This window comes from Candida theae, assembly GCF_024610275.1.
Source record: "Candida theae strain CBS 12239 chromosome Unknown scaffold46, whole genome shotgun sequence".
Classification (NCBI taxonomy): domain Eukaryota; kingdom Fungi; phylum Ascomycota; class Pichiomycetes; order Serinales; family Debaryomycetaceae; genus Lodderomyces; species Lodderomyces theae.
Window position 1 is genome coordinate 24,197 of NW_026261387.1, and position 26,464 is coordinate 50,660.

The 26,464-nt window shown below is 40.1% G+C and overlaps 9 protein-coding genes and 1 pseudogene across 10 annotated transcripts; 3 read left to right on the forward strand and 7 right to left on the reverse strand. All coding sequences in view use genetic code 12, as the record gives it.

The window, feature by feature from the left end:
* Window positions 1–4,026: 4,026 nt before the first annotated feature.
* Window positions 4,027–6,156, reverse strand: PDE2 (3',5'-cyclic-nucleotide phosphodiesterase; the record flags this gene model as incomplete). Its single annotated transcript, XM_051750738.1, has 1 exon — window positions 4,027–6,156. One exon carries the CDS (start codon window positions 6,154–6,156, stop codon window positions 4,027–4,029), a length of 2,130 nt encoding a protein of 709 aa, XP_051609957.1.
* Window positions 6,157–6,854: 698 nt separating this feature from the next.
* Window positions 6,855–8,897, reverse strand: KGF57_001524 (uncharacterized protein; the record flags this gene model as incomplete). The annotated part of the gene is made up of 1 exon (XM_051750739.1): window positions 6,855–8,897. The coding sequence occupies one exon, from the start codon at window positions 8,895–8,897 to the stop codon at window positions 6,855–6,857; it is 2,043 nt and encodes a 680-aa protein (XP_051609958.1).
* A 401-nt stretch (window positions 8,898–9,298) lies between these two features.
* Window positions 9,299–13,501, reverse strand: LYS2 (L-aminoadipate-semialdehyde dehydrogenase; the record flags this gene model as incomplete). The annotated part of the gene is made up of 1 exon (XM_051750740.1): window positions 9,299–13,501. The coding sequence occupies one exon, from the start codon at window positions 13,499–13,501 to the stop codon at window positions 9,299–9,301; it is 4,203 nt and encodes a 1,400-aa protein (XP_051609959.1).
* Window positions 13,502–13,819: 318 nt separating this feature from the next.
* On the reverse strand, window positions 13,820–16,378 carry RAD16 (DNA repair protein; the record flags this gene model as incomplete). Its single annotated transcript, XM_051750741.1, has 1 exon — window positions 13,820–16,378. One exon carries the CDS (start codon window positions 16,376–16,378, stop codon window positions 13,820–13,822), a length of 2,559 nt encoding a protein of 852 aa, XP_051609960.1.
* Window positions 16,379–16,768: 390 nt separating this feature from the next.
* On the reverse strand, window positions 16,769–19,539 carry KGF57_001527 (annotated as a pseudogene). Its single transcript has 4 exons — window positions 19,394–19,539; window positions 18,234–19,000; window positions 17,939–18,030; window positions 16,769–17,827 (listed from the first exon to the last, which is right to left on the reverse strand). Coding segments are annotated over exons 1-4 (2,064 nt in total).
* Window positions 19,540–19,735: 196 nt separating this feature from the next.
* Window positions 19,736–20,785, reverse strand: KGF57_001528 (guanine nucleotide exchange factor; the record flags this gene model as incomplete). The annotated part of the gene is made up of 1 exon (XM_051750742.1): window positions 19,736–20,785. The coding sequence occupies one exon, from the start codon at window positions 20,783–20,785 to the stop codon at window positions 19,736–19,738; it is 1,050 nt and encodes a 349-aa protein (XP_051609961.1).
* A 720-nt stretch (window positions 20,786–21,505) lies between these two features.
* On the forward strand, window positions 21,506–21,973 carry KGF57_001529 (succinate dehydrogenase membrane anchor subunit; the record flags this gene model as incomplete). The annotated part of the gene is made up of 1 exon (XM_051750743.1): window positions 21,506–21,973. One exon carries the CDS (start codon window positions 21,506–21,508, stop codon window positions 21,971–21,973), a length of 468 nt encoding a protein of 155 aa, XP_051609962.1.
* A 70-nt stretch (window positions 21,974–22,043) lies between these two features.
* KGF57_001530 (uncharacterized protein) lies at window positions 22,044–24,020 on the reverse strand (the record flags this gene model as incomplete). Its single annotated transcript, XM_051750745.1, has 1 exon — window positions 22,044–24,020. One exon carries the CDS (start codon window positions 24,018–24,020, stop codon window positions 22,044–22,046), a length of 1,977 nt encoding a protein of 658 aa, XP_051609963.1.
* Window positions 24,021–24,529: 509 nt separating this feature from the next.
* SPC19 (Spc19p) lies at window positions 24,530–25,012 on the forward strand (the record flags this gene model as incomplete). Its single annotated transcript, XM_051750746.1, has 1 exon — window positions 24,530–25,012. The coding sequence occupies one exon, from the start codon at window positions 24,530–24,532 to the stop codon at window positions 25,010–25,012; it is 483 nt and encodes a 160-aa protein (XP_051609964.1).
* A 388-nt stretch (window positions 25,013–25,400) lies between these two features.
* Window positions 25,401–26,414, forward strand: KGF57_001532 (uncharacterized protein; the record flags this gene model as incomplete). The annotated part of the gene is made up of 1 exon (XM_051750747.1): window positions 25,401–26,414. One exon carries the CDS (start codon window positions 25,401–25,403, stop codon window positions 26,412–26,414), a length of 1,014 nt encoding a protein of 337 aa, XP_051609965.1.
* Window positions 26,415–26,464: the final 50 nt, after the last annotated feature.

The following is a 26,464-nucleotide window of genomic DNA, read 5'->3' on the forward strand; positions in this document are numbered from 1 at the left end:
GATCCTTAATTATTCCACCCCCTGCCAATGTACTGTACAAGCCAAGAAATTAGTTCAAAGAGTAAATGACAGGTAACATAAGATTGCACCTAAAAAGCACTATCTAGAGTCTAGCAGAGGCAGAGGCAGAGAGAGAGAGAGAGAGAATTTAGGGCAAAGGGTTTTCATACATGAACCTGCTTTTTGGATACTCTGAAGTGAATTGTTTTCGAGTCATTGATCCTCTTACTGAAACTCGCCTCCCCACGAAAATTTGAAGCCATAAAAAATTAAACAAGAACAAATGTTTTAAAATTGTTGTAACTAGTGCACGCACCAACACAGTCGGTTTAACTAAACTTCGGCGAAATATATTTTGTAACCGCCATTTTCTCAGTGATCACCCATTAATCCTTAAACCATACCACTTTTCATGGACCCAACATAGCTTGATTGTTTTGAGCCTTTGCCTATGCTCCAATCGTCACTGAGTTGTATTGGTTGCACGAAACACATGTGTATGTACCTCAAGCAAGTAATCTGATTTACGCACTTCAGTAGTATGGTATTGTTTTTACTAACTCTAAGTCTCCCTCTATGAATATGTGTAGTAGTTGGTCGTATTTTATGTGAATGCAGCCTCAATTTGCGGTGTGCACACATACTGCTTCAATAATCCCCAGACTGAAACAGACTGAAAATGAAAGCAATGGAGTAAACACAAAAAAACTGTAAAGAGAAAAAATAAATTCCCTCATTTGTATAACCGACACGAAAATACAAAATTGAAAAAAAAAAAAAAACAGGCAACAAACGTTTGTGTCGGATTAACCGGCTTAGCAACTCGAGAAAAAAAGGAAAACTAAGGGTGGGTGTGAGGGGAAGACTTACTACGTTAGAAATGAAATGAGTTAGACGGACTCGCCACAACGTCAGTACTCATCAAGTAAACTCATTCAAAACTACTTGGCAACGTTTGCAGTGTGGCAAATTCATCATTTTCAATGAAAATACTGCTCATCGTGCATCGATGCACAAGCAGCAAGTAGTAGAAGAAAGAAAAAAATAAGGAATAAATCACCTCTTTTTTTTGTTTTTTTTCTGCACTTTGCCTATTCTCCAAATTCGGCGGTGTTGTATTTAGCTCTTGTATGCAAAGTCCCAACAAAGTTATTTTAAAGTTTGTTAAGCGTACAAAACGGATCAATTCAAAATATTGCACAGGGAAGATTTTTATTTCGGATTCTCCTTTGAATAAATTCGGTCCTTGCTTTGTCACACCCCGCTCCCCTCCCCCTACATTCGGATTATTATGTGTACACATCTTGAGGAGATTCCATTCGTTGGCGGGTGCAAGCAATTGTCCTCTTCTCTCAATGATATCAAATGTGTAAAACTACGACACAGCCATATCTCTACAGACAAAAACCCTGCTTTCCTACACCGCTAGCTGCATTTATACCCTGTTACAGTTGAACACCTCCAATGTGTAGCAATATCTCTCACTTCCTCCGTCAGTACATCCCATGTTTGTGAAGCCTTTTTTTTTTGGCAAATGAGCTGGAACACAATCTTGAAAGCAAAAAAAATTTTTCACTCGTCTAGATTTACGGAATATCCCCATCCTCCCCCCTCCCCCCTTCCCTTCTTCCCTTTGTGATTTTACTCTGACTCTGGGGATCAAAGGTATATTACAAAGACAACAGAGGACAATTAATGGCAAGAGCACACGAGATCTAGCCACTTGCGGCATACAATAGGGTTGAAGTGGCTTTTATTTTTACTCCATCTTCTTCTGCCCTCGTTGTAAAGAGATATTGTAAGAGCTAGAACTTTAAATCGTGCTCAAGCGAATACGGGCCATCCAACTATATTCCACACCCTCCTGGGGAAGCAACAAATACTTCAGCACAACCCAACTTTATATACTGTATTACACACCTCCCTAGCCGAAGATCTCACACCACTATTGTTTTGCCTTTGTATTGCTACTGGTGAATCCCATCCCCACACTATTTACTATTGTGCTGCATTAGTCCTTTTTTTTTTTTCTTGTTTCTTTTTTTTCGGAAGAATGCTGTAAGAATTTAGTGTCTGCATAATTTATCCGTACGGCACTTTGTAAGTATAAAAAATAATTTTTCGTTTTGTGTTTATTGGTGGGGTAAATGACTTTATGGTTTTGGAACACGAACGACCACGTATGGTGCACCGTAAACGTACACACGCCTCACAACAAACAACAGAAAGTGAACGAAACATGAAGTTATAGAGTGGTGATTACCGAAAAAAAAAAAAAAAAAGAAGGAATGTATTGATGCTCCTTGTAACATTTCCGGAGTGGGATACATGCACCATTACAGCTGGATAGATGGCCAAGGAATTGCTCAATGATTAGTCGTCTCGGAGAAATCATTTGTACTTGGCAACGGAATGGAGAAAAATCTGCAAGTCACAAAACTGAAGAGCTCCTACTTCCAAAGATGTAGTTTTGGTTACAAGTAAGTACTGGAGTTACTGTGCTCTCCTTATTAATCCAATTACTAATGAGACGTCGGGAGCATTGATTGAAATGGTTCGGATCGGCAAACCCCTCAACAAACTTAATTCATATCAACTCTGCAAACAGTGCATTTGGAGTTAATTTGAACAGCAATTTTGTTGAACAGGTGAAGATTTGATCAACTGTCCTTTCCAATATGAAAAGACTTTTTTTTCTCTATTAGTACGTTTTATTCAAGTGATCTTCAGTTGTAAATTTCATTCATTACCCACATCTTCACTCCTCGATTTCTTTGAAATTGAAAAATTGACCCTCCTTGTCACTCCCCGCTTTCATCATCGCTCTAGTGTGGAGTCCGCCTGAGGGAGTTATTGCTAGTTTAGGAAACCTACCTCTGTTAGCTTACTAAGTAAACTCATATGTCCCTTTGGGGATATTTCAGCCAGTTTCACTACTCTACTGCACCTCCCTTTGGTTCTATCTCTAGTGCGGCCCCAACCGGTTCTTCTTTTAACCTCTTGCTCTAAACTTGATTCATTCAGTACTGTTTTGTATTCAAATTTTGAAAATAAGATGTGTTTGGTATTCCTATTTTCTTTTGCTGCGCTCCAGTACATCAAGGAGAATGAATATAAAACGCACTCTACATGTCCAGTATTCAACGTTCTTCCATACTGCTATTAGAGGGCGCTATTGCGAAAATTTGAATTCTGTCGACGTTTGAGCGTGACTAGTGTTCAAGGGAAATCGTTAATGAAATTGGAATTCAAGCACGTCCCCTCAATTGAGAGAGATATCCCTAGCACATGTTGAAAATTCACGGAGGATCTTTTCTTCAAACATTTCAACATCGTACGTGGGTGTTTTCTGTCCCCAAGACGTTCTTCACAACCGACTCTTGTCTGTGAGAGAAATAAATGGGAAAAGAACGTCGCGGAGGGAGTGGGGGGGGGGGCAGTTAGCCATAGTAATTTGTGCAATTTTTGCCAGTGCCAATTCAAGTAAATCCTTACAAGGATGACTTGGAAACTCTTTTATGAGCGTTTCATTTTAGTGGACTCTAAACGTGGTGGTTTTGACTTTTCAAGTGTTCTGGGGATAGATTTGTGAATTTGACATGCGAAATACTCGCTTAACTTGTTTCAAATATACGTTTTAAAAAGTTGTGTAAAGCTCAAACCTACATCGCAAACTCTTGTAATCTCTTTGCTTTAATGCAAACAATTTGGAGTTTGAGCTTCCATGTGCATCGGCAACTATCCAATCCCAGTCTGTCTTGGGCTCTAATCAGTCAGTGCAGAAGTCTAATGACTTAGTCTACATGCCAGTTGAAGTTCCCATGGTAAAAAATTCTGTAAAATTATACAATCTTCATTCACTCTATAAAATACGCCTCCGTAGCCCCAATAAAAAAACAATCTAACCCCAACCTCCTCTCAAAAAAAAAAAAAAAAAACAATAAAAAATAAAAAAGAAAAACTCTCAAAACCCAATACTCCCATAAATGATCAAACACAAGAGACATATACCTGTCATGTTCCTGATCAACTTTGCCTGCTCTTTCTCTCTATCCAATATTGCTTGTTATCATTAATGATCTGACAAGTATAGCTCAAACTAGGATAAACTTGACTAATATTGTTAAACAAGTTTTCGGCAAATGTGCCAATGAAAAACAACTGCCCCAGTGGAATATTTGGTTTGTTATGTAATATCTCATTCAATTCAAATGGCAAATTATCGTACTCAATTTCATCCTCTAATTCAAACACCCATTCTGCTCCTTGTGCGTCATCGGTAAGTGAGTCGATTGAGGAGGATATTGACGATGCAGTGCTCACATCTGTGTCAACATCATCATCAACATTGTTCGGTTGTTGTTGCTGTGACTCGAGTTGTCGCTGTTGCTGTTTACCCAACAATTGATCGAGTTGATTGACTTCATCAAATTCACGTTGCAAAACAACGGCCCATTGCGAGGAAACACGCAAAGGTCGAGTGACGTTGGATATATCGGCACATTTAATAAGCAATGCGGATATCAACTTAATTTTACTGTCGTTGCTCATTGGTTCATGTTGCTCTGTGGTTTCCGTACTGCTATAACCACCAGTGCTTGTAGATGCCTTGGTGGAGGCGCTAAAGTTTCTCAATTTAGACATGTACTCGAAATGCTCTCCCATATCAGTAGCCAAAATCGAGGATACAATTAAATCATGTAAATTCAACAATGAATCCTTGTCAATTTTGATTTGTAACAAACTTGGCCAACATACGTTGAGCACCTTGTTAATAAATAGCGACGCATGATAAGATTCCAAAACCGAACGGTCATTGTAGACTAAAGATGTGGGAGTCCTATTTTTGATCATGAAAGCATTTGTCGTTCCTGGATGGCCAACATCGTGACCTAATGCAGCAACTAGTAATCCCAAAGTCTGTATCAAGTTCAAACTTGGTGCTGACGGCTGTTTCACTGTGGATGCAGCGGAGACTTCCGAATCTGACGACTCCAGCTTACTCAATGATGGAGTTGAACCTTTATTACTGCCACCCACTGCTTCGGACAAAAGCAGAGCCAAATCAACCAGACTAAATACCCGGTCAGTGGCAACCAACTCCACACACTCTTCATTCCTTGTCAAGGACAAATTATCCTCCTGGTATGGGTCGACTATAAATTGCCTAAATTGAGGCAAACATCCCAATCTAACAAGGAAATGGAAACAAGCTTGCAACACATCAACTGCATGACGGAAATTATGGAAGGGGTTTCCTGATCTATAAGTATCTCTAACAATGAAAATAATGGCCAACAACTCATTCCTATCGGGGAAGTGAACTCCCAGTGCAAAATTTGAATCCTTTTCCTGTTGCTTCTTGACTTGCTGTAATGCATAGTTAATCATTAAATAAGCACTGTAAACCAAATCATCACTGGACAATTCATGAGCTGGAAACGCCCAATTCCCCACACATGAACAGAGATGTGACAAATGCTCATCACTTGTATTCGACAACAAACTGAAGAAATCGATTTCCGACAACACCAATCGTTTCAACTCAAGCAAATGCTGAGTAGAATGGCGTGATCTAGTAATGTTCTTGTACAAAAGCTCAGCCATTGTCGGTATTCTGTTTTTAGTGTCAAAGGCATTTTGGACCATTGTTGTGCCTGACCAAATTCCAATGCGAGATATTCTATGATATAGTTTGTTTATGATGGAGTTGAGCTGGTGCTGTAAAGTGGGGTAATCTCCATAGTCTTGCAGGATGATGATGATGTTCAAATGGCCAAAGAAGTAGTCTAGTAAAATAACCTTGTCTTTGAACAGAAGCTGCTCCAACAGTGTATAAGAAGTCAGCTGATGATGATGGTGGTGAGGTTTATTATTGTTATTATTGTTATTATTATTATTATTATGATGATGATGATGATGATGATGGTGGTGGTGGTGCTTGGAACTATGCTGTTGTGTACTCTCCTTCTCGGAGGGAAGTATGACGAGAATAGGATGATTTATATCCGTTTCCTGACTGCCTTTCTTGAACAAGTACTCGATCAACAATCTGAACGTTGAAAAGTGCTTATTCTGTTGCTGTTCATGTGTCCTGTGTCTCGACTTCACCTTGAACGTGGGAATGTCCTTGTATAACGATAGTATCTCAAGCATGTTCTTTGTGGTGAGTTTTATGTCTGTGAGTTCAAAATTTTCAAGATATTTGCAAAACTGTTTTAACCGGAAAACACAACTTCAATGGTAGGACTATAACACTTGGAGACAAGATGAAGTTTTCGGCGTTATTGAGCAGTGCTGCAGTGTGTATAGTAATCCCCCGAGAAAAAAAAAGTCAAATAAAAAAGAAAATTCCCGAGATACTAATTCAAGAGAGTGTTTTGGTGACTGGTTGTTATGGGATTGTTTCTGTTTTATAGGTATATGTTTCCTGTTGGAGATGCGTTTTTGATCAGATCACAAGACTTTGCTTCCTCTTGTTGTTCTTTTTCTTGTTCTTCGCCTTCTTATGCTATGGGGGTTATTCAAGGTTTAAAGAGAAAGATGATCTCTTCTTTTTTTTTTTTTCTTTATAACCAAAAAAAAAAGAAATCTGAAAATTAAAAATTTAAAACTTGGAAAAAATTTCTTTTTTTAATTTTTTTTATTTTTTCGTTTTCTCTTTACTCGCATCCCCACTCGCTGCCCTTGGGGCAAGGGGGGGGAGACAACGCTACCATGAGATCTGCAATATGTACATATGTCCAGCCACACATTCCACAAACTAAAGCAATCACACTATCTCTATACAATCTATGTATACACAACGTGCATATGTATGTTGGAGATATTGTTGCATGTTAGTTTTCCCTCTTTTATCTCCTCACCCCCAAATAGATTCCCAATAAAATGATCAATCCTGCAAAAACCACATTCAATCTAATCATGCGAGTATGTCGCTTATTTTGATTATGTATATGTACCTGTTTATTAATTTCCTCCAATAATGTCAATTTACCATTCATCTCGGTCTTCATCAACTGCTTTTGTTGAATTATCTTATCCTTGTAACGGTTGGTTGTCTCTTCAAGCTTCTTCAAGTCTGAATCAATATTATTCAATTTTGTTAAATTGTCACTAATCACCTCACTATTTTTATCACGCGTTTGGGTCAATTGCATTACCAACTGTTCCCGCAACTGATTCATCAGGTCGTGTAGTGTCGTCAAATATCGCGAAACTAGGTCAAGTTGCAATATGGTTGCCTTTGCTGGGTTGGCTTTGGCATAAATCATCGCCTTTGTCTTGATTGCAACCTTTTCGGAAATTGTGGTTAAAATTTTCACCAATTCTCCGTACTCCTCATCATCAGTGGAGGAGCTCCTCTGTTTCCGTCGATGGCTCATATGGTGCTTCCGTTTTTCCAACTCTTCCAAAACATTGTCAATATTGATCAAGTAGTTGACAAGCTTATCATCTTCAATAACGTGTTTTGTATCATACTCAAATCGAAACCCTCCATTGCTCAATACATTGTTAACCAACTCCTCACTTACATTCGAGAGTGCGGTATTGTTGGCACTCCCATTGGCACCGTTTAAATTATTCAATACTGATTCAAACTGCTTCTGTGGAGGTAATAGTGGTGGGGGTGGTTGCCCTTCTGGTTGCTGCCGGGGCTCTTGCTTTGGCAGCATTTGAGAACTCACTTGTGGAGCTTCTTCTTGTATTTTCTTCTCTTCAGATTCCAAGTTCCGTTCCTGTTTTTCCAACCTCATTGCTTTTTCATCAATGTTCACTTCATGGTCAAGCAATCGTTGTAAACGCTCCTCTCGGCTGACTTGCTCCATGACCTCTTTCTCCTGGCTCAAATCATCAGGTGCTCTCCTCCAATCGCCTCGTGCATTTCCCCTTAGGGGCTTCAATGGTGTCAATGCACTCAAATTCACATGGCTATTCAGTATGGACGAAGGTAACAAATCTTCATTGAAATATCGACTACCCATCATTTCACTACCAGGCGATGGAGGCACCTTTTTAGAAGAACTTAAAAACTGATCAACCAATCGGTTCTTTTGTTCCCTATTCGATTGTTCCATCTTGTGGGCATGCAAACTTTGCGTACTGGTGTTGACACTGGAAGTATCAATGTTAGCACTCGAGCCACTAATATTGGCATTGCTATTACCTCTCTTCAAATCTCTAAACCACGGGCTACTTAGTAAACCGGGGCTATCACCAACAATTGACGGTTTAAGTCGATCGGATTTTCCTCCTGCGGAAGTGATTATTGACAGTGCCACATTACCTTTCCACTTCGACCTGTCCAAATTAAAATACCCTGAGCCTCCTCCGCCATCATCACGTAGTAGGGCAGGCGGTGTTTTCCTGTCTTTATCTAGTAAAATGCGCAAATTGTCGCTAGATCTGGATACTAATGGTGGGGTTGTGATGGACGAAGTCGAAGAAGCTGTTGAACTACGTTTATGCTGGTTATATCGTGGTGTCTTTATACTGCTATCTGACCGATTTTTGTTGCTCATGGGAAACACCGGCGGTGTCTTCTTTGGTGCTGATGAAAGACGTTGTCTCGAATGTTTTTCCAGTGGTGATTGAGGTTCTTGCCAAGAATTGTCCGGAAAGTATGACTTAACGCTGCCAGTATCAATAATTGGAGTAGAGCCATCAGTGGAGTTGATATCGATAAACTTTTTTGTTATTCGTCGTCCATTCTCTTGTCCTGGTTGTGTCCCGTTTGTTGAATGATTAGATTTGTCTGCGTCGTGGTCCATGCCCGCTACATTACTCGTGTTGCTTTGCAGATGTGAAAAGTTGTCCCCGTTTGGTTGCTGCAGTCGTAGATTTGACCTCGAGTCCGCTTGCTCGAATGTGACAGAGCCCTGTTTATTGCGAGGCATTGTTTGTATCCACGTTGTTATGACTGTTTTACTCCGCCTCCAACGTATTTCTTGGGCACATTTGACAAAGTGTGGTAATTCTATGCAGTTAATAGTAATTTGACTCCTCTTGAATGGTACTCTAGTCTATGGAATGGAACTGTCTATATTCAATAGTCTTGTATCAAAATATGTCAAAAATAATTTGTCACTTTCTCAATAAGAAACCTCTGCCTGATCCTCTCTGTGTCATCGACTAAAAAAAAAAAATAAAATAAAAAAAAAGAATTAAAAATCTTGCAATTGCGCTTTTGTTAAAAAAAAGAGTTATGTTGGCAATAATAAACTATTAAACGTGCGTTCATTCCCCCTTTTGGAGTTACCTAGTATACATGCACAACTCTGATCAAAAATATATACATCTACTTCGCTGCCGATCCTCTTCCACCTGCACCTTCAGAAATCAATTTCAATGTCTCAGCACTGATGTCAACATCAACCAACTCCTTTTCACCTTTGCCTTGAGGTTTTGGTAAAAACCCAATCTTGATCAAATAACTAACATAAATATCCATTTGATCCAAAGTAACACCCTTTCCAGCACTCACATCAACACCAGTATACTCTACATCCTTCTTTAATGATGTTCTAGCATTGCTATCATCCAATTCGGGTGCTTTCGTATCTTGCGGTAAATTATCCAAAACAAAGTGCAACAATGGGAACAACGCACTCTCCTTCAGTCCATCAACTACAAAGGTCTCCAATTTATTTGTCCAAACAGGGTAATCTACTGGACTGATATCATATCCATACGATTTCAAACATCCCAAAAATTCGTTAAATTGGATTCTTGGGTGACCCGTAACCTGAGCAACCGCTAATGCAACATCACTGGGTGGACTCAATGCAGTGGCCGTTACGACTCTAGCGACATGGTCTACTGGCACCATATTGACATTGTTGGTGATATCAGGATAGTATCCCAACTCGGTAGCCCCCTTCAACATTCTCAACAAAAAGTCATCAGTGTTTGAAGCTCCAGTTTTGGAAAATCCAGTTACATAACCGGGACGAATGATGCATCCACGTAATCCCCGCTCTCCAGCACGACGCACAATGTACTCAGCTGCCCACTTGGATTGGCCATACCCGTTGCCCAAACCCTTTTCTGAACCGCTCAAATCATCAGATTCCGGAATACCTTCTTTGCCTTGTTTCAACAACTCATCGGATAAATTCACAAAGTAGTCGGTATCAAGAGTTGATGTAGACGAGACAAAAGCAAAATTCTTGGGTTTACCCTCGCCTGCCATATTGAGCACATTAATGGTACCAATGACATTTGCATCACGTAACTGTGAATAGGGGTATACCCAATGAACAAATGCACCATTATGAATAATCACATCAATAGTGTTGGTCAATTGTTTCCATTCTACTTCAGGCATTCCGAAATGCTCTTTGGAAAGATCGCCAAGTACAACTTCGATGTGTTGTTTCCAGTAATCTTGCCAGATGCCGTACGTGACACCAGTCTGGCGAATTCTCTCTAATCCTGCCTCTTTAGTGGAAGCTCTAACATGGGCATAGACTTTGATATCAAGCTTACCTTTTCTGGCTTCTAACAAATCACGAATGATGAACGATCCCAAGAACCCGGTGGCACCAGTGAGGAAAACATTCACCGTTTTTTTAGGTAAAGCCTGCAATGACTCGTAGTTTGCATGTAATGCAACAGATGATAAGTTTTTGGCATCTTGGGCATAATCGATAGCAACTTCCTTCTCTCCGTCAGCATTATCCGCATCACCCTCAGCTCCACTTGATCCAGCAAACTCAAAGTCTTTATCTCCCTTGAGTACTTTTTCAACTTCTTTAGCAAATTGCTCAACAGTGGGGTTCTTAAATATAACGCCAAGTGGAATCTCAACATTCAACTTCTTTCTCAATTCGAAAATCATTCTTGTTCCCAAAATTGAATGCCCTCCCAAGTCAAAGAACGAGTCGGATTTGCTAATGCTTGATGGTCTATTAGGTAAAACCTCAAACCAAAGGTCTTTGATTTGTTGTTCCAAATCTGACAACTCTTCCTGTTCACTAGCTTCAATGTCCTTGGCTGATTGGCTCAATCGTGAAACAGCAACAAGTTGGGCAGTGTCTGGAAATGGCAATTTGGGTTTGTCAACCTTACCATTTGGATTCAAAGGAAGCTTGGAAAGGGGGACAATTATGGTTGGAATTGCATACGAGGCCAATTTCTTCTTCAAGTAGGCTTTTATGTCCCTAATCAACTCTCTGTAAGCGACTAATCCTTTAACTATTGGATCTTGTGCTTCCTCGGCATCTTCATCAAACTCAGACTTGAAACTCAACAAGTCTGGAGAGTCTTTGGGAACAATGTATGAGATAAGTGTGGGCTCCTCGTTCTTATCCCTTCTAACCAAAGTGACATTCTCTCTAACCAATGGGTGTTGTGACAAATGTGTATCGATTTCACCCAACTCTATCCTGAATCCTCTAATCTTGACTTGGTCATCAGCTCTTCCGCAACACTCAACGTTACCATCTGGTAAATACCTCCCCAAATCACCCGATCTGTACATTCTATCTCTTGGGCCGAGCCAACCAGCACTTCTCCAAGTCTCATTAGCACTATTGGCTTTATCTTCCTCAATCCATTTGTTTGGATCAACATACCAGTTAGTAATAAACTTTGCTGCATTCAAGTCTGGCAATCCGCGATAACCCTCGGCTAACCCAGCAGCACGCACATAAATCTCACCAACTTCTCCAACCCCACAAGTTTGCGATCTATCATTTCTGTTCACCACCAAGAGCTGTACATTATGCATACCAGTTCCGGCGGGCATAACGTCTTTCAAGTTCTTCAAGTAATTTGGATTAGCTTTTCTACTCTCAATCTCGAAATAGGAAACAGACCTTTGGGTCTCGGTGGTACCATACATATTGACAATGTAGACATTCTCCGCCAACGTTTGTAACCTCAAACAATCTCTCTTGGTCAAAATGTCACCAACAAAGAACGCGTGGTGTAAGGAAGGAATTGCCGTGGTTGCTTCAGCACTCAATAATTGACCCATTGCAGGTGTCAAATGTGTTACTGTAGCTCCATACTCTGCCATCCACTCTGCCAATTTTCCTGGTGTACCGATATCATCAGCAGTTGGAACAAGCAACTGTGCTCCGAGGAATAAAGGAGTAAACATATCTCTCTGGATTGGATCGTGAGCAATACCAGATAACATTGTGAATTTGTCATTTTCGGACAACCCGAATCTTTTAGCCATCCAGGGGAAGTAGTACGCCAAGGAGTAATGACGTCCAAGAACACCTTTTGGAATACCTTCAGATCCAGAAGTGAAAGACAACGTGGGGTTGGAGTCCGGTCCTACAATGACTCCAGTTGGTTCATCCTTGAACTTGGCATACTCCTCAAGAACATCTTTTCCATCCAATTTACCACCAACCAATGATCCATCATCATTGATTCTCAATTGAGGGATTGAAGTAACAACATCCAACTCGTCATTGATATAATCAGTGACTAATTTGTCCAAAGTGCCTGCCTTTTCCAATCCAATTAATCCTCTTGGTTTAGCAACCGAGAGGTAAATGTTTTGTCTTGCTGGTGGATAAGCAGGGTCAATGACAGAGAAAGTTGCACCTGCTTTCAAAACACCCATAACCGCAACCATCAAGTCGACCCCACGGTAGGCGTAAATCATAACAATATCTCCCTTTTTAATGCCTGTATTTTTCAAATAGTTGCCAACTATATTTGACGCTTGGTTGATTTGCTTGTATGTGAATTGTCTAGTTTTTGACGTGGGGTCCAAAAATGACGCCGTTTCAACAACACACGTTCTATCGGGGTGTTTCTCCGCATTTGCTTGGAAGATATCTTGGATGGCACCACGGTAACCCGACCAGTCTAAATCTATAGTGGGATCAGGTAAGCTTGCTTTTTGTGCTGGGGTCACCAAGTTCACTTTAGTGATTGGTACACTGTCATTCTGTAAAACCTCGGCCACGAAATGAGTTAATTGTTCACTGAGAATCATGATCCTATCGTGAGAGTACAACAATGCATTGTAAAAAATGGTGTATTCTGTTCCATTTGTATAGATAGCCAAGTCTCTAACAGACCCTTCTACTGTGGTATTCAATTGCTGGTTCTTATTTGAGTGTTGGTAGGAAACTTTAAAAAGACCAGGGTTCTCTTCCAACTTCTTTGCAATTTTGATCTTTTCCGAAACTTCAGTCAACGTCTGATAATTGATCTGCTTGACATTATTCTCGAATTCTTTCTGCACCTTGGCTTTTAATTCACTAAACTTCAACTCTGGAGTCAAGTTTAACCTAATGATGAACTCGGCAGACTCTGATGACGCATCCGTTGCAATCACAATATCTTCGTCACCAGTCAATCTGTAAACCAATGCAGCAAACACAGCCAAACCGGTGGTGAAATCAGGCACCTTATCCGCAAAGGAAAAGTCCAACCTACCTTCAACTGACTTGTTATTTGCTGGCTTTAAGTAGTCGTGGGGGAGTACTGATAACGTCGGGTTATCGAGGTATTCAACCCAAAAGTCAGGCATGTTCAAGGAATGTGTGTGTGTGTGTGTGTTGTGAAGAAATACTTTACTTTGAATGAATCGTTTCCTAAACCCCCTCCAGAGCGGTTAATATAAATATAAAAATTGAAGAAAAAAATTAATTAAAAAAAAGATTGCAAAACGGTACTGCATATAAAGAGTAGTTGTGAAAAATGCCTTCTTCAACTTATTATGACTCAACAACAATAATATTTCAGGTAGCGTACAACGCTCCGCTTGATGCAAATTGAATTGAAAAAAAAAACTATACAAACTACAAACAACTCGTCGTCCTCCTCCTCCTCCTCCTCCTCCTCCTGCTTAGTTCATGAACAAAAACTGTAAATCATCTGGTGTCAACCTGCTAACAGCAGCCTCATCATGGTTGATCGTCGCATTGATCATATTCGCCTTCTTCTCTTGCAACTCGATGATTTTCAGCTCAATACTGTCTTCAATACAAAACCTAGTAATCCTAATGGGCCTCTTTTGACCAATTCTATGCACACGGTCCATGGATTGCCATTCAACACTAGGGTTCCACCACGGATCCATCAAAAACACTTGCGAGGCTTCACACAAGTTCAAGGCAACACCACCGGCCTTTAATGAAACCAAAAACACTTCAACTTCAATGTTGTCCATGAAGTACTTGATTGTATTGTCACGCTGCTGTGGTGACATAGATCCAGACAATTTTGCAGTCTGAAATCCTGCCCTCTTCAATCGCCACTCAATCAAATCCAACATTGATGTAAATTGAGAAAACACAATGGATTTGATGGTATGCTTATCCGATCTGAGCTTATACAACTCCTCCACAAGCGCCTCGATTTTTGTTGAAGATCTCCACTCACCTCCATGTGAACCTTGCTTGATTCGGTTCACAATTGAAGCTTTCGTAAACAACTCTTCATCCACTTCAAGAGCAGGTTGCTCTAAATCAATGGATAATCCAATATGGCACACGGGGCATGTGAGTTTGCTATTCACGCCATCAAACGATTCAATATACTCCTGGATACACATGCGGCAAAACCTATGGTGACATTTGGACTCGATTGGCTCCTCTGCTTCATCATCGCATAGTTGACACATGATTACTCCATCCATATGATCAGCGATTTGATTGGTTCCATATCTCTTCAAGACCAAATCGGGATGATCAGCCAACTGCCTCATCCTGGTAATCAACGTGAAAATATTGGCATAGTTGTTCAAAACCACACCTTCGGCAACGTAATCGTTAAACTTTCTCTTGGAGTCACTATAAAGTGACGTGTAAAGGTCTCTCTCTTCCTCGTTGAACCTATCACGTCTAATCTCAACGATTCTTGGAGGCAACCCCAAGTCATCTGCTCTTTCGATTTTGGTTCTTCTCAACATCATGTTGCCTAATAGCAATTGCAAGTTTTTGAAACTATCCATCCCGTCACCTTCCAATCCAAACTTTAAAATATTCTTCAACATGAAATGGTTGAAAAAATTTGTGTGCATCATTCCTGGGTGTCCGCAAAAATCACACGTTCTTCCGTTTGAGAATTTCCAATCGTTGCTGGAGCATTCACATTTGGTACAAAAGTACTTGTAAAAAGGATCTAGTTTCATGTACCTGATCAAGGAATAAATTTCTCCAATTCTGTTTTGCAAGGGCGTACCAGTTAAACACCATCTCTTCTTTGTCTTGAGGTAGTTTGCAGCTCTCGAAGTATTTGATGTCCTATCTTTGATATTGTGCGCCTCGTCTAGGACAACTCTATAAAACTCTGTCTCATGTAGAGCCGATTTCTCCTTGACTAGACTCCCTTTCCTTCTGAATCCATATTGCTGCTTCCTAAAAGACGACTCCAAAACCGAGTATGATGTTAAAATCACGTCATAGCCTTCCAACTCACTAACTTTGTTAACACGACTTCCGCCGTGAAATAACAACACCTTCAATTTCCCATCTGTATGTCTCTCAATTTCATTTTTCCATTGCATTAATGCAACCGTAGGGCCAACAACCAAGTTCGGCTTTTTGGTGGTGTCGTGCATAAACAACCCTATTGTCTGTATTGTCTTACCCATACCCATTTCATCAGCCAAAATTCCTCCTTGGAATCTACCTTCCTCTTGCTTTAGGAGCCAATTTAACCCTTCCAACTGAAAGGGCAACAATTTGATGGTCATCCCTGCGGGATGCTCAGCACGTTCTGGCTTGATGGGTTCATAATTTGCCAAATCTGTAAACACTGTTTGTAGCTCGGGGTGGTTCGTATAAAGGTTATTTGTTGAACGTTCATAATGCGATATCTTGGGTTTTGCCGCCTTCCTTGTCTTTGCGGGCGTCCTCTTTCTCTTCACTTGCTTGGCTGGAGCTGGCGGTGGGTCCCTAGCAGGTAGCAAAGCCAAAGGTTCGTCATCAGACGAGATATCAATCGTAATTCTTTCGTTGGTTTCGTTGGCATTCCTATTTGAAGACCCCAAAAAAGTCACATCGTCATCGTCAGACGAAGACACATCATTTTCCCCATCCAAGCTTAAAGTAAACTCCTCGTCATCGTCAGATGAGGAGTCGCTGCGTTGTGGAGTCACCCTCTTCTTCTGGTTCCCATTGCGACGCGTGGGTTTGGGTTTGGGTGTGGCACGCGTAGCACGTGTTCTCTGAGGCACCTCCACATTGGCATACGTGTCTGAGTCCACTTCAGCCTCACTATCTTCATCCGATGGTAATTCGGTGTATTTAATGTTCCTACTTGTCCGTCTTTTTGGTGTCCGTCTTCCACTTGCTCTTCGTCTCTTAGTGTTCGTATCACCAACCACAAAACCGCCTCCTATATCGCTCAAATCTGACTCTGACTCAGTTCTAATGTGGTTCTCTGTTGTACCGCTCATCATTGGGCTATATGTCTTTCAAGTGTTATTTGGGAAATGTTAATTTGCTACTTCTTAGTAATGGAAGGAAAAAGGTTGTGAAAAGAATGTGGATGTCTGAAAATTATGGCAAAAAGAAAAAAAAAAAAAAAAAAAAAAGATGTCTGATTTGGAAAAGAACATTGCACAAAAGTACCAATGCTTAATCATCAACGTAATGAAATTTCTCAATTGTCTCACATATGCATCTCATTTATACCGTATACATTGGAACCTGGTTTGCTCATGTCGAGGCTCATACACACACTGAACTACAGTATTACGCAGTGGCAATGTACCCTATTAGCGTCTATTACATCTCTCCATTTTTTTTGCCGTTTTCTGATTCTGTCCATTCTATGTATAATACATATTCTAGATATTTCCTGCTGCTGCTGCTTTTTCAGTTCTCTCTGCATCAAAAAGGAAATCGATATATGATTTGTCAAACGCATGAACTCTGATGAAACCATCTTCTCCTCCACTGCTGTAACCTGTGCCGTCCGGATGTACCGCAACTGTGTTTAATGGACCGAAGTGACCCTTGACACGTCCAATCTCTTCCTCGAAAATTTTATGATAAAACCTAGCTTCAAACTTACCCTGTGACTCGGCTGTAGTGGTGACGTTTCTTGCTTCTTGACCACCTCCCAAAATTACAAAATCTTTCAACGGCGTGATAGCTGCTGTGTTCATTGGAGCGTCAGCTTTGTACACCTTTAATATTTCAAAAGTGTCAACGTCAATCAAAACAGCACATTTGTCCTTTGAAGAAGTTATGAAATATGACTTGTCTTCTGGGGCAAATTGGATATCAGTGACACTCACTATCTTTTCCTCGTTATGTATACCGTGTGCTTGGATTTTCTTGACCAACTCGCCACTCTCGGCGTCGTACTTGGACACATATCCATCATTATGCCCGGCTATTATGTATTTGCCGTCGCCTGACCACCCTGCGACAGTGGCCTTGGAGCCATTCTCCTCTCTTTCAATAACCAAAGTTGGCTCTTCGCTCTGCTGCGTCAAGGTATTTGGATCACGGTTTATGTTATACACAGTTATCGTACCAATATGACCCATTACCTGATCAGCAATTGCCAACAATTTTGATCCATCTGGTGAAAATGTAACTCTTCTTACAGGTGAAGGGCTGTTCCACGTGTAAACACATTCTCCAGTCTCGACTTTCCACAATTTTATAGCCAAATCACCACCACCTGTTGCACATAATTCAGTTTCTGGATCAACATCAATCGACCAAATCACACCGTTATGTCCTTCCAAAGTTCCTAATCTTTCTCCATTCGATGAGTACCAAATCGATGCTGCGTTATCCTTTGCCACGGAAAAGAGTAGATCACCCTCTCTGTTGTACTTGACTTGCGTTAAAGAACGCTCATGTCCCATTAACTTGATTGGTCTCATTGTAGACTATGGATGTCGGAGATGTTGTAATGACTGATGTCTGGGCCACCTTTTTTCAAAAATGGTGAAAAAAAAAAAAACTATGAAGAGAAAAAAAAAAAAAAAAAAAAATTTCACCATAACAGGAATTTGGTCGTGTATTGCTAAGATTCCATCAGCTTGTAAAAAACACATACTGATTGCATGAATCTGTGCAAAGTCCAATGCTTCTATCAAGGAACGATACGGATAATAAACAGCAGAAAAGGAGTTACAGCTAAACTTCACTTATCTCTCATCTCTCATCACTAATAAAGAAGCATAAAAGAGTTTACAAAGTTTTTCAAATAGTTCATATATATATATATATTCAATGCCATAAACACCTTGCAGAGTAGTGGATCAGCAACGGTCTCAGTCACTCCATCTTAACAAACGTCTTCAATGACCCTATCCTTACCATCATGGTCGCCATAATCCAATTTCAATTTACGATTAAACAACTCCAACATCCAATCAAAACACAACTTGGTAACAGCTGGATCGTATCTCCCTTTGCTATTCTCATCTCTAACAAAAGCATGTTGTGCATCATTGATTTCGATAAAAGTCATTTGGACTTTATTGCGTCTCAATTCACTTCTGATCAAATCTCTTCCTTCCAAGGGAACATGATTGTCTTTGTCCCCGAAAATCATCACCAACTCACCTTGAATCTCGCCGCATCTCTTTAAAGAATCATCGTTTTTGCCCTTTCCCAAAGCGTGAATGTGGATATCAGTTGCAAAGAAGCATACCGCAGCTTTGACACGGGGATCCAATGCAGTTCTAAATGCCAAATGACCCCCCAAACACATCCCTGTAGCTCCAATGCTACCATTACAGGTTGGCAACCCCAACAAGTAGTCAATTGTGAGCTTGGCGTCCTCGTCGTACGAGCTCAACTCCTTTTCGATCTTGTAACGGTTACCTCTATCGGTACCCTCGTCATCGTAAGCCAATGCCTCGGGGCCCTCAAAGTTGTGGTACACTGATGGACAAGCAACAATGAAGCCTTGTCCGGCAATATCCTTGGCAAATCTAGCCACTGGCGGGGTAACTTGATAGATTTCACTGTAGACGACGACTCCGGGGAATTTCACTCTAGGGTAGTTTGGAATCTTTGGATGGAAAACAAAAATTCTCATTGTTGTTCCATCGCTGGTTATAACGTCGCTGAATGACTCCTCGATCAACATGATTTCCGGGTTAAAGATCAATTGAGTTAGTTTTGGTGATTCGGTCTGAAAAAGAAGGAAAAGCAAAAGCACAAATAGTTCTCTGGTGAAGAAAAATGGAGTAGAATAAATTTAACACGCATGCGCTGAAAAACATCAAAAACGGGAAACTACAGAGAAGAGTGTATAGGAAGAGTGTAATGATCTATTCAATTTATGGCATTTGCGCAGCTATTTTAACCCCCTATTTACATGCACCATCAGCAGGATCCATTTCACTTCTTTTGCAACTTTGCCAACCGTTCAGCCTCTCTCTTGGCATCAGCTAGACAAAAGTGTTAGTAGTGTCACCTAGCTTTATCTATATTCAGAAAACATACCTGCAGCTTGTTTGGCTCTCATTCGTTCAGCGTCCGTCTCCATCCGCTTGTTCTTGTCACCTTGCTTTTGACTCTTTTTGGCTTCCTCCTGTTTCTTCAAGTTCTTCTGTCTTGCAAGTTCTCTTTGGTTACCTCTGGCCATGGTTGATTGTGTGATGGCTTGCTATGTATGGGTTATATCCAAATGTGGATCTGCGACGCACTCGAAGTACGATTTGGTGATTCAAAGTTGGTCCAATTTTCAACAGTTTCAAGAGTCAGCTCAAATTTACAGTTAAGGATTTATATGCAGTATCGGGTCACATAGAATTTCCATTATACAATTTTATTACGTCTATTCATTGTTCCTTCATTTCTGTTATGAGTGAGCGATCCTTTTTTGGATCGTATGGGGTCAAGAGAAACTTGGAGAACTTCTTCAAGTTTTCAACACCTCTAATCTCGGTTCCAAGTAGTGGCATCTTCACCAAATGATAGTCCTCGTACAACTCAGCCATTTGGTCCAAATACTTCTTTTGCATTTTCCATCTACTCACACACCTTTGACAAGGATTCTCGTCATCGTCGGCAAACAATAATTGGTTGACAACAATTGAATTGACATCCATTTTGTATGACATCAATTCCTGGATCATTCTCTCAGTTTCATACAACGACAAGAACTCCGAGATGCAAACACAAACAAAAGTAGTCAAGTCCGGATTGGTGAATTGCTCATTCACTTCGGTGACATTTTTCTGAACTTCATTGAGTTTTTCAAACATGTCTTGCTGACCACCAGCTCCACCACCCAACATACTCATCATGGGACCCAATTTCCCGGACAATTGTTGGAACTTTCCCAACAACTTTTGCAAAGTTGAAGGCAACTGCAAGAAACGCAAGGTGTGCCCCGTTGGTGCAGTGTCAAAAATGATGGTTCTATAGGAAATCTTGTCCTTGCTGTCATTCTCACTAACTTTTTGATTCTTGATATGTTTCAACACTTCCATAAACGACAAAGCTTCGTCAATACCAGGTATCGACCCCGTCATGTCATTCATTATGCTTTTCAATGGGTCATTTGGGTCGTTGTTGTATTGTTGTGCTTGTTGTTGTAAATCACTCATTGCCGCCTCTGGGTCTATCTCCATACATGACAAGTTGGACAACCCTTCAACTCTTCTTGCCTCTTTGCCAAATTTCTGACAAAATGCATCGGACAAGTTATGTGCTGGATCAGTGGAAATCAAAAGAAACTCGGAATCCGGATGTTGTAATGCCAATTGAACGGCAATCGATGACGACGTTGTGGTTTTTCCAACACCACCTTTACCACCAACAAAAATCCATTTCAAAGTGTCCTGTTTTATTAAAGATCCTAATGTGGGTTCTAATTCAAAATCCATTGTAAAGTTGAGTTTCTGGTGGCGTATTGACGGATCTGCACTTTTAGAGTTTGGTTCGTTTTTATTTTATTATTATTTGTTTTTTTTTTTTTTTCAGAGTCAGAGAGTGACACCATGCACACACATTCTATGAAATTCCATATATCTGGAGTATTACAGTAATTTTTTATTTTTTTTTGCTACCATTGTATCCAAACCAACTGCAAAACATGAACTCTGTAGAAGCAATGGTAGATAACGTGTTGTGAGTAAATTGTAATAAAGCAAAATACGAATTTGTCTTTGAATTTTATTGTCTAGTAATCGGAGCTCATCGTGAAATGTTGTTGAAAAGTTCATTGCAGTTTCTTTGCAAATTTTTTATCAAATTTTTTGCAGCAAGTTGGTACAAACTGAGAAGAAAACATTGATTTTGAAGGATAGTAAAGGTATTTCATTATGAAACTTTACCCCTCTCAAGAGCATATCGCGACATATTTAACCAATCACTTGGATCTCTATCAACCAAAGCTGCAATTTTTCGTATAGAGAAAATGGTAGCTCCAGTTGTTAAGAAAAGTTCCAACCAATCATATTTTTCCAGTACATAAGCGATCTACTAATACCCCGGAGAAAAAGAGAGAGAGAGAGAGAGAAGAAAAAAAAAATATAAACGTAAAAGGGAGTTATCATCAACACGTTATCTTCCCAACCCTATATCTATTCCCCCACTTGTTAGCAATGTTGTCTCGTCTTGGAGTTGGCCATTCGGCCAGGTTATCACCCAGATTCATCAGACCATCTTTGATCAGAGGTATCAAGACCATTCCGCAACCACCAGGTTTTGTTGTTGGTACAGTCAATGACGCATACGAAGGACCAAAACCACACAAACTTGAAGGATCATACCATTGGACACTTGAGAGACTTGTAAGTCTTGGTTTGGTGCCTTTGGTCTTGGCCCCAATGATTACCGGAGCTTCCACTTTTGTTGACTCTTCATTGAGTGCATTGTTGTTGTACCACTGTTATGCTGGTTTCCAATCATGTATTATAGATTATATTCCAAAGAGAGTATATGGCTCCTACCACAACTATGCCATGTATCTTTTGACTTTTGGAACAGGTGTTGCTGGCTATGGTGTTTATGAGATTGAGAAGAAGGAAGGTGGTGTAAGCACAATCGTATCAAAATTGTGGAAAGCTTAAGGGAGGAAAGATTCCCAGGAACAAAAAAAAAAAAAAGAGAAAAACATGCTAATTTTGTATATTTCTGAACTTAGTTCAATAGATAATATATGTAAACACTGACGAGTACTACAGATGTAGCGATAGCTAAATTCATAGTGGCTTTGCTATCTGGTTTCATGAACGAGAGTTTATCATGATAAAGTGTAGATGAGCGACTATTCTTGCCCAACAGAATGGAACTGGATGATGATGATGAAGATGGAACATCTTCGACTTTTGGAAACGGTTCGACGTCATTGGGAAGAAGGTTTGTTGCAATAACCGAAGATGACGAAAGGTTCCCAGTATATAGCTCAATTGACGGCCGCCGACTGTGACTTATTTGTAAATCATTGTCATCACCGTCTCCTTCCTCGTGATCAGACAGCGGTGGTGTTAGGTCTATAGCTTCCGCTTGTGTGGTACCATTTCGAGAGTCGAGTGATTTCGCGCTATCCCGCACCGAAGGAGTACGTGATAAATCCATAATGAACCCATTAATGGCATCAGGAATTATGTCGTGTCCAGCTTCAGGAGTTTCAACTTCGGCGGTTGAAATAGACTTGTTTCTGAGCACTTTGCTTTCGCTTGCTTGTTTTGCATCAAGCAGTAATTTCAAATTGTTGTTGTGCTCTTCTTTGAGTTTTGCAATGGCCTCTTTAGCTGATAAAGATTCTGATTCCAACGAGTCAATTTTCGCTTCCAAAGACAGTATCTTTTTCTGTAAACTTAACACCTCCAAGTCTTTAGCGTTTAATTGTTTCCCGATACCCTCTAATTTTGTAACGTGCTCTACTTTCAATGTGGCAACTGTCTCCTCTAATTTTTTACTCTTTGCTTTTTCCAAATCCAATTCTTCCTTCACTCCTTGTACTTTTAACTTGTATTGCTGTTCAAGATATTTTTCATTGAGTTGATCCAATTCCTGTTGATAATTTATCAAAAATGCTCGCAAAGAGCTCAAAGCCGAGGCTTGCTGTCTTACTTTGGTCAAGCTTGACATCAAGGTTCTTACCATCGTTTTAAGCGTGTCAGTATTTTCAATTTGTGAATTATTGTATATTCCTGCATTCGTTGAAGAATACAAGCCAATAATGTCATCTTCAAGAACCGGATTTACATCTCCGAAAAAGGCACTTTCAAAACCATCAGTAGTATGATGTTTCTTTTTGGTCTTCTCGTCGTTTATTTGACGATAAACTTCCTCCATAAATGACAAGTGTTTAAATTCCGGGGTATTTAGCTGCGGGCTGTTTGCCAATTTGAAATCAGATTTGGTATTAGCAATCACATTGATATTGTCGATTCGAAGACTGATTTGTTTATGTGTTGATTCAGCTTGAACATTGAAACCAAGACAAACCATATCCCCAATCTTGACTTCGGTTGGGTCGTTTCCAAGCCTAGTATCGTTAAGGTATGTGCCGTTCGATGACCCTAGATCTTGTAGCATCAATCTCCCGGTTGTTGGGTCTATATAAATTTGAGCATGATTCCGTGATAAAACTCGCGAATCAAAATACCCATTGGTTACATCTGGTTTATGCTTTGTTCCCGTGGGTCGACCGAGCTTTGTCGTTTCTGGAAATATGGCAACGGGTAGATGCTTTTCAACAAAGGTATCATTCAATGGCGTGAGGGTTACATAATATTGCATTTGTGCTCTTTTACGTGGATGTGTGTTTGTTGAAGAATTTGAATACGAATTTACGTCCAAGTTATCTCGTTGTGTTGTGGACTTCATTGGATAGTTGACTACCTGTGATTTTGAATCAGATCGCTTTCTTGAAGCTGGTATTGGCTTCGTGCTTTGTGAAGAAGATGTGTTGATATTGCTACTCCCGTCTCTTGCTTGAGGAGGTTTTACGTGAATGACACCCCCTTTTCGATGCTCCAATGTGGGGAATGGCAGTACGGCATCAGCATTATGTTCAATAGGCTTGGTTTCGGATAAATTGTCTCCAGACGTAGGAGATCGGTGGTTGAAGTTGAGCGATTCGTCTAAATCTTTCGAAGATTGTGTCATGGTTGTTGCAATGGTGAAATTTCGTTTGACTGGCGCCTTACAATAACACTTGTTTATTGTTTATTACCCTTTTGTAGTCCCTGTATATTGTAAGAGTGCATTAGTTTTCCGTTGGTGAATGGTATTTGGTGCAAGAAGTTCAAAACTCGAATCCCTTCTTGATATTTTCTCCTCCCAAAATTGTGCTATGGAAATAAAGAAGGCAATATATGTACAATTTTGAGCCTTGTTCAATAAAAAGATGTCTGATGCTGTGTTATACTGTGATGTTGGTGATAAACTGGTTAATGACTATGATATATTAGTGTACGGGTCAAATGTATTGCAGGAGTAGCTCTTTTATCTATCTTTGTTTCCCACACTGTATGATTCAATGAAGGTTTGGAAAACTTCGCGTGTAAAAAAAAAAATGCAAAATCAAAACTCACAACATTTGCACAACATTAACACAACATTAACACAACACACACCACGCATAAATTACAACCGTAAACTTGCTCTCTTTGACCATGACGCAACACCCTCCTTCTCACCATCCGTACAACAACCTACAAAACTGCAACAATTCAATTAAGGAGTCCATTGAATTACTACGAAGCTCAAATCAAAGATTAAGAGAATCGACAAGCGACAGTTCACGATTGAAGCATATACTTTCAACAAAGAAAATATTCGGCTTGGTGTCTGAGTTGGACTTGGATGACGCAAAGCAGAGTTATTCAGAGACTTTTACTCCACAAGTGAATAGAAGATATGTCAAGCTTAGAGAGGAAATTAATGGTTTGGAATATAAACTGAAGGAGTTATCGCAAGAGCTTAAACTAGCTAGAGAAAAACTCAACGGTTACCGCAGTGGGCGCAATGAGTGGGAGTTAAACACGGAGGAACTACAACAAGATCCACGCTATGATAAACAAAAGTTGAAGAGATTGAAGGATTTACAAAGTAAGAGATCAAGATTGCAATTCAACGTTAATTTGATACAGTCATAACCGGCAGTTTAGTTGTAGGAAGTGTTTGTGGGCGAAGCCGATGCGCGATGTGGAAGCAAGATCATATCATTATAAAGCTATTAGCTTGCGATTAAGATCAGTCTTGTTTGCTATCTCAGGCGGGCGTCATGAAACCGTATTTGTTTTGAATGACTTCAAGGGGTCTTTACTGCTAGTGTATATGGGTATCAATTATCATATATTAGATTGTATTACAAATGTAACAACTGTTATCATAGATGCTCTTAGAGTAACTCAGAACGAAAAAAAAAAAAAAGTCACTCAAAAGTTTATCTTTATCAACAAGTTCATCCTATCACCTCAGTAGTTCCACATTCCTAATCAGTACATCTGTTGCATCTGTTTCATCTGCTACTATATTACAGTGATGAAAGCCACACTTATACTATTAATTGCAAGCTTGTCCTCCATGGCTGTCTCCAAAAACGTGTACAACATTCATGAACACAATGAAGAGGGGCAAGCAGCAAACGATAAAAGGGATGCCAAAAATGTTCCAAATTTAGAATACTTGAAACATCTGCTGGAAAATGAGAAAAGAGAAGCAGAGCCAAAGAACGTGATCAATTTACAGGCTTTGCAAAACGGTGTCAATGACGAAGCAAATGAGAAACGTGACGCCAAAAACACTCCGAATTTAGTTGATTTGGGTAACAAGTTTTTACACGAAGAGTCTGATGACGCCGTAGCCAAAAGAAAGAACACATTCAGGATCTCTGACTTCATTCATGAGGACAGTCATGATAAAAGAGAGGCAAAGAACGTATTCGATATAGCCAAGTATGCAGATTTATCCAACAAGAAGCGTGACGGGCAGGAAATTTTAAACATTCCTCACGAAGCAGAAGATACGTCCAGCTTGGTGTTCACATTTGACTCCGCTGACTGCTACAACAACTTGTTGCAATCGATTTTGCCACAATTGAAGTCGGTTTCCATTTTTGCTGGCTACATTCGTGATAATGTGGATCTCAACTCGAGAACCGAGTCATTAGATTCAAACATGTTGATTGTTTGTCCGACTGATGATGCAATCGAAAACAAACTTTCCAACTTGAAACCGTGGGAGTTCCCTACACTGTTGGAAGATGGTTCAACCGAGCAGGAACAAGACAAGATTTTACAAAGCAATTTACAAAATTATTTGGATGGGCACGTGGTCACTGATTTCCAAGATAAAATACACATTGAAGATGGTGATGAAAAGATTGTTATTTCTAAGTTGAATAATGGTGAATTGTTGGAGATCAAGCAAGATGCACCTAGCCAATCCTTCTCAGTTAGGGTACCAAAGCAAAAGAATTGGATCTCGGTCACAACCGTTAGACAAGTGGAGAATGGATTTGTTTTTGTAATTGATGATTCGTTGGTCAAGCCTTGAAACGTGGTCGCATAGCTGGGGTACGGTGCTATTGTTGCGTTTCTTTTTTT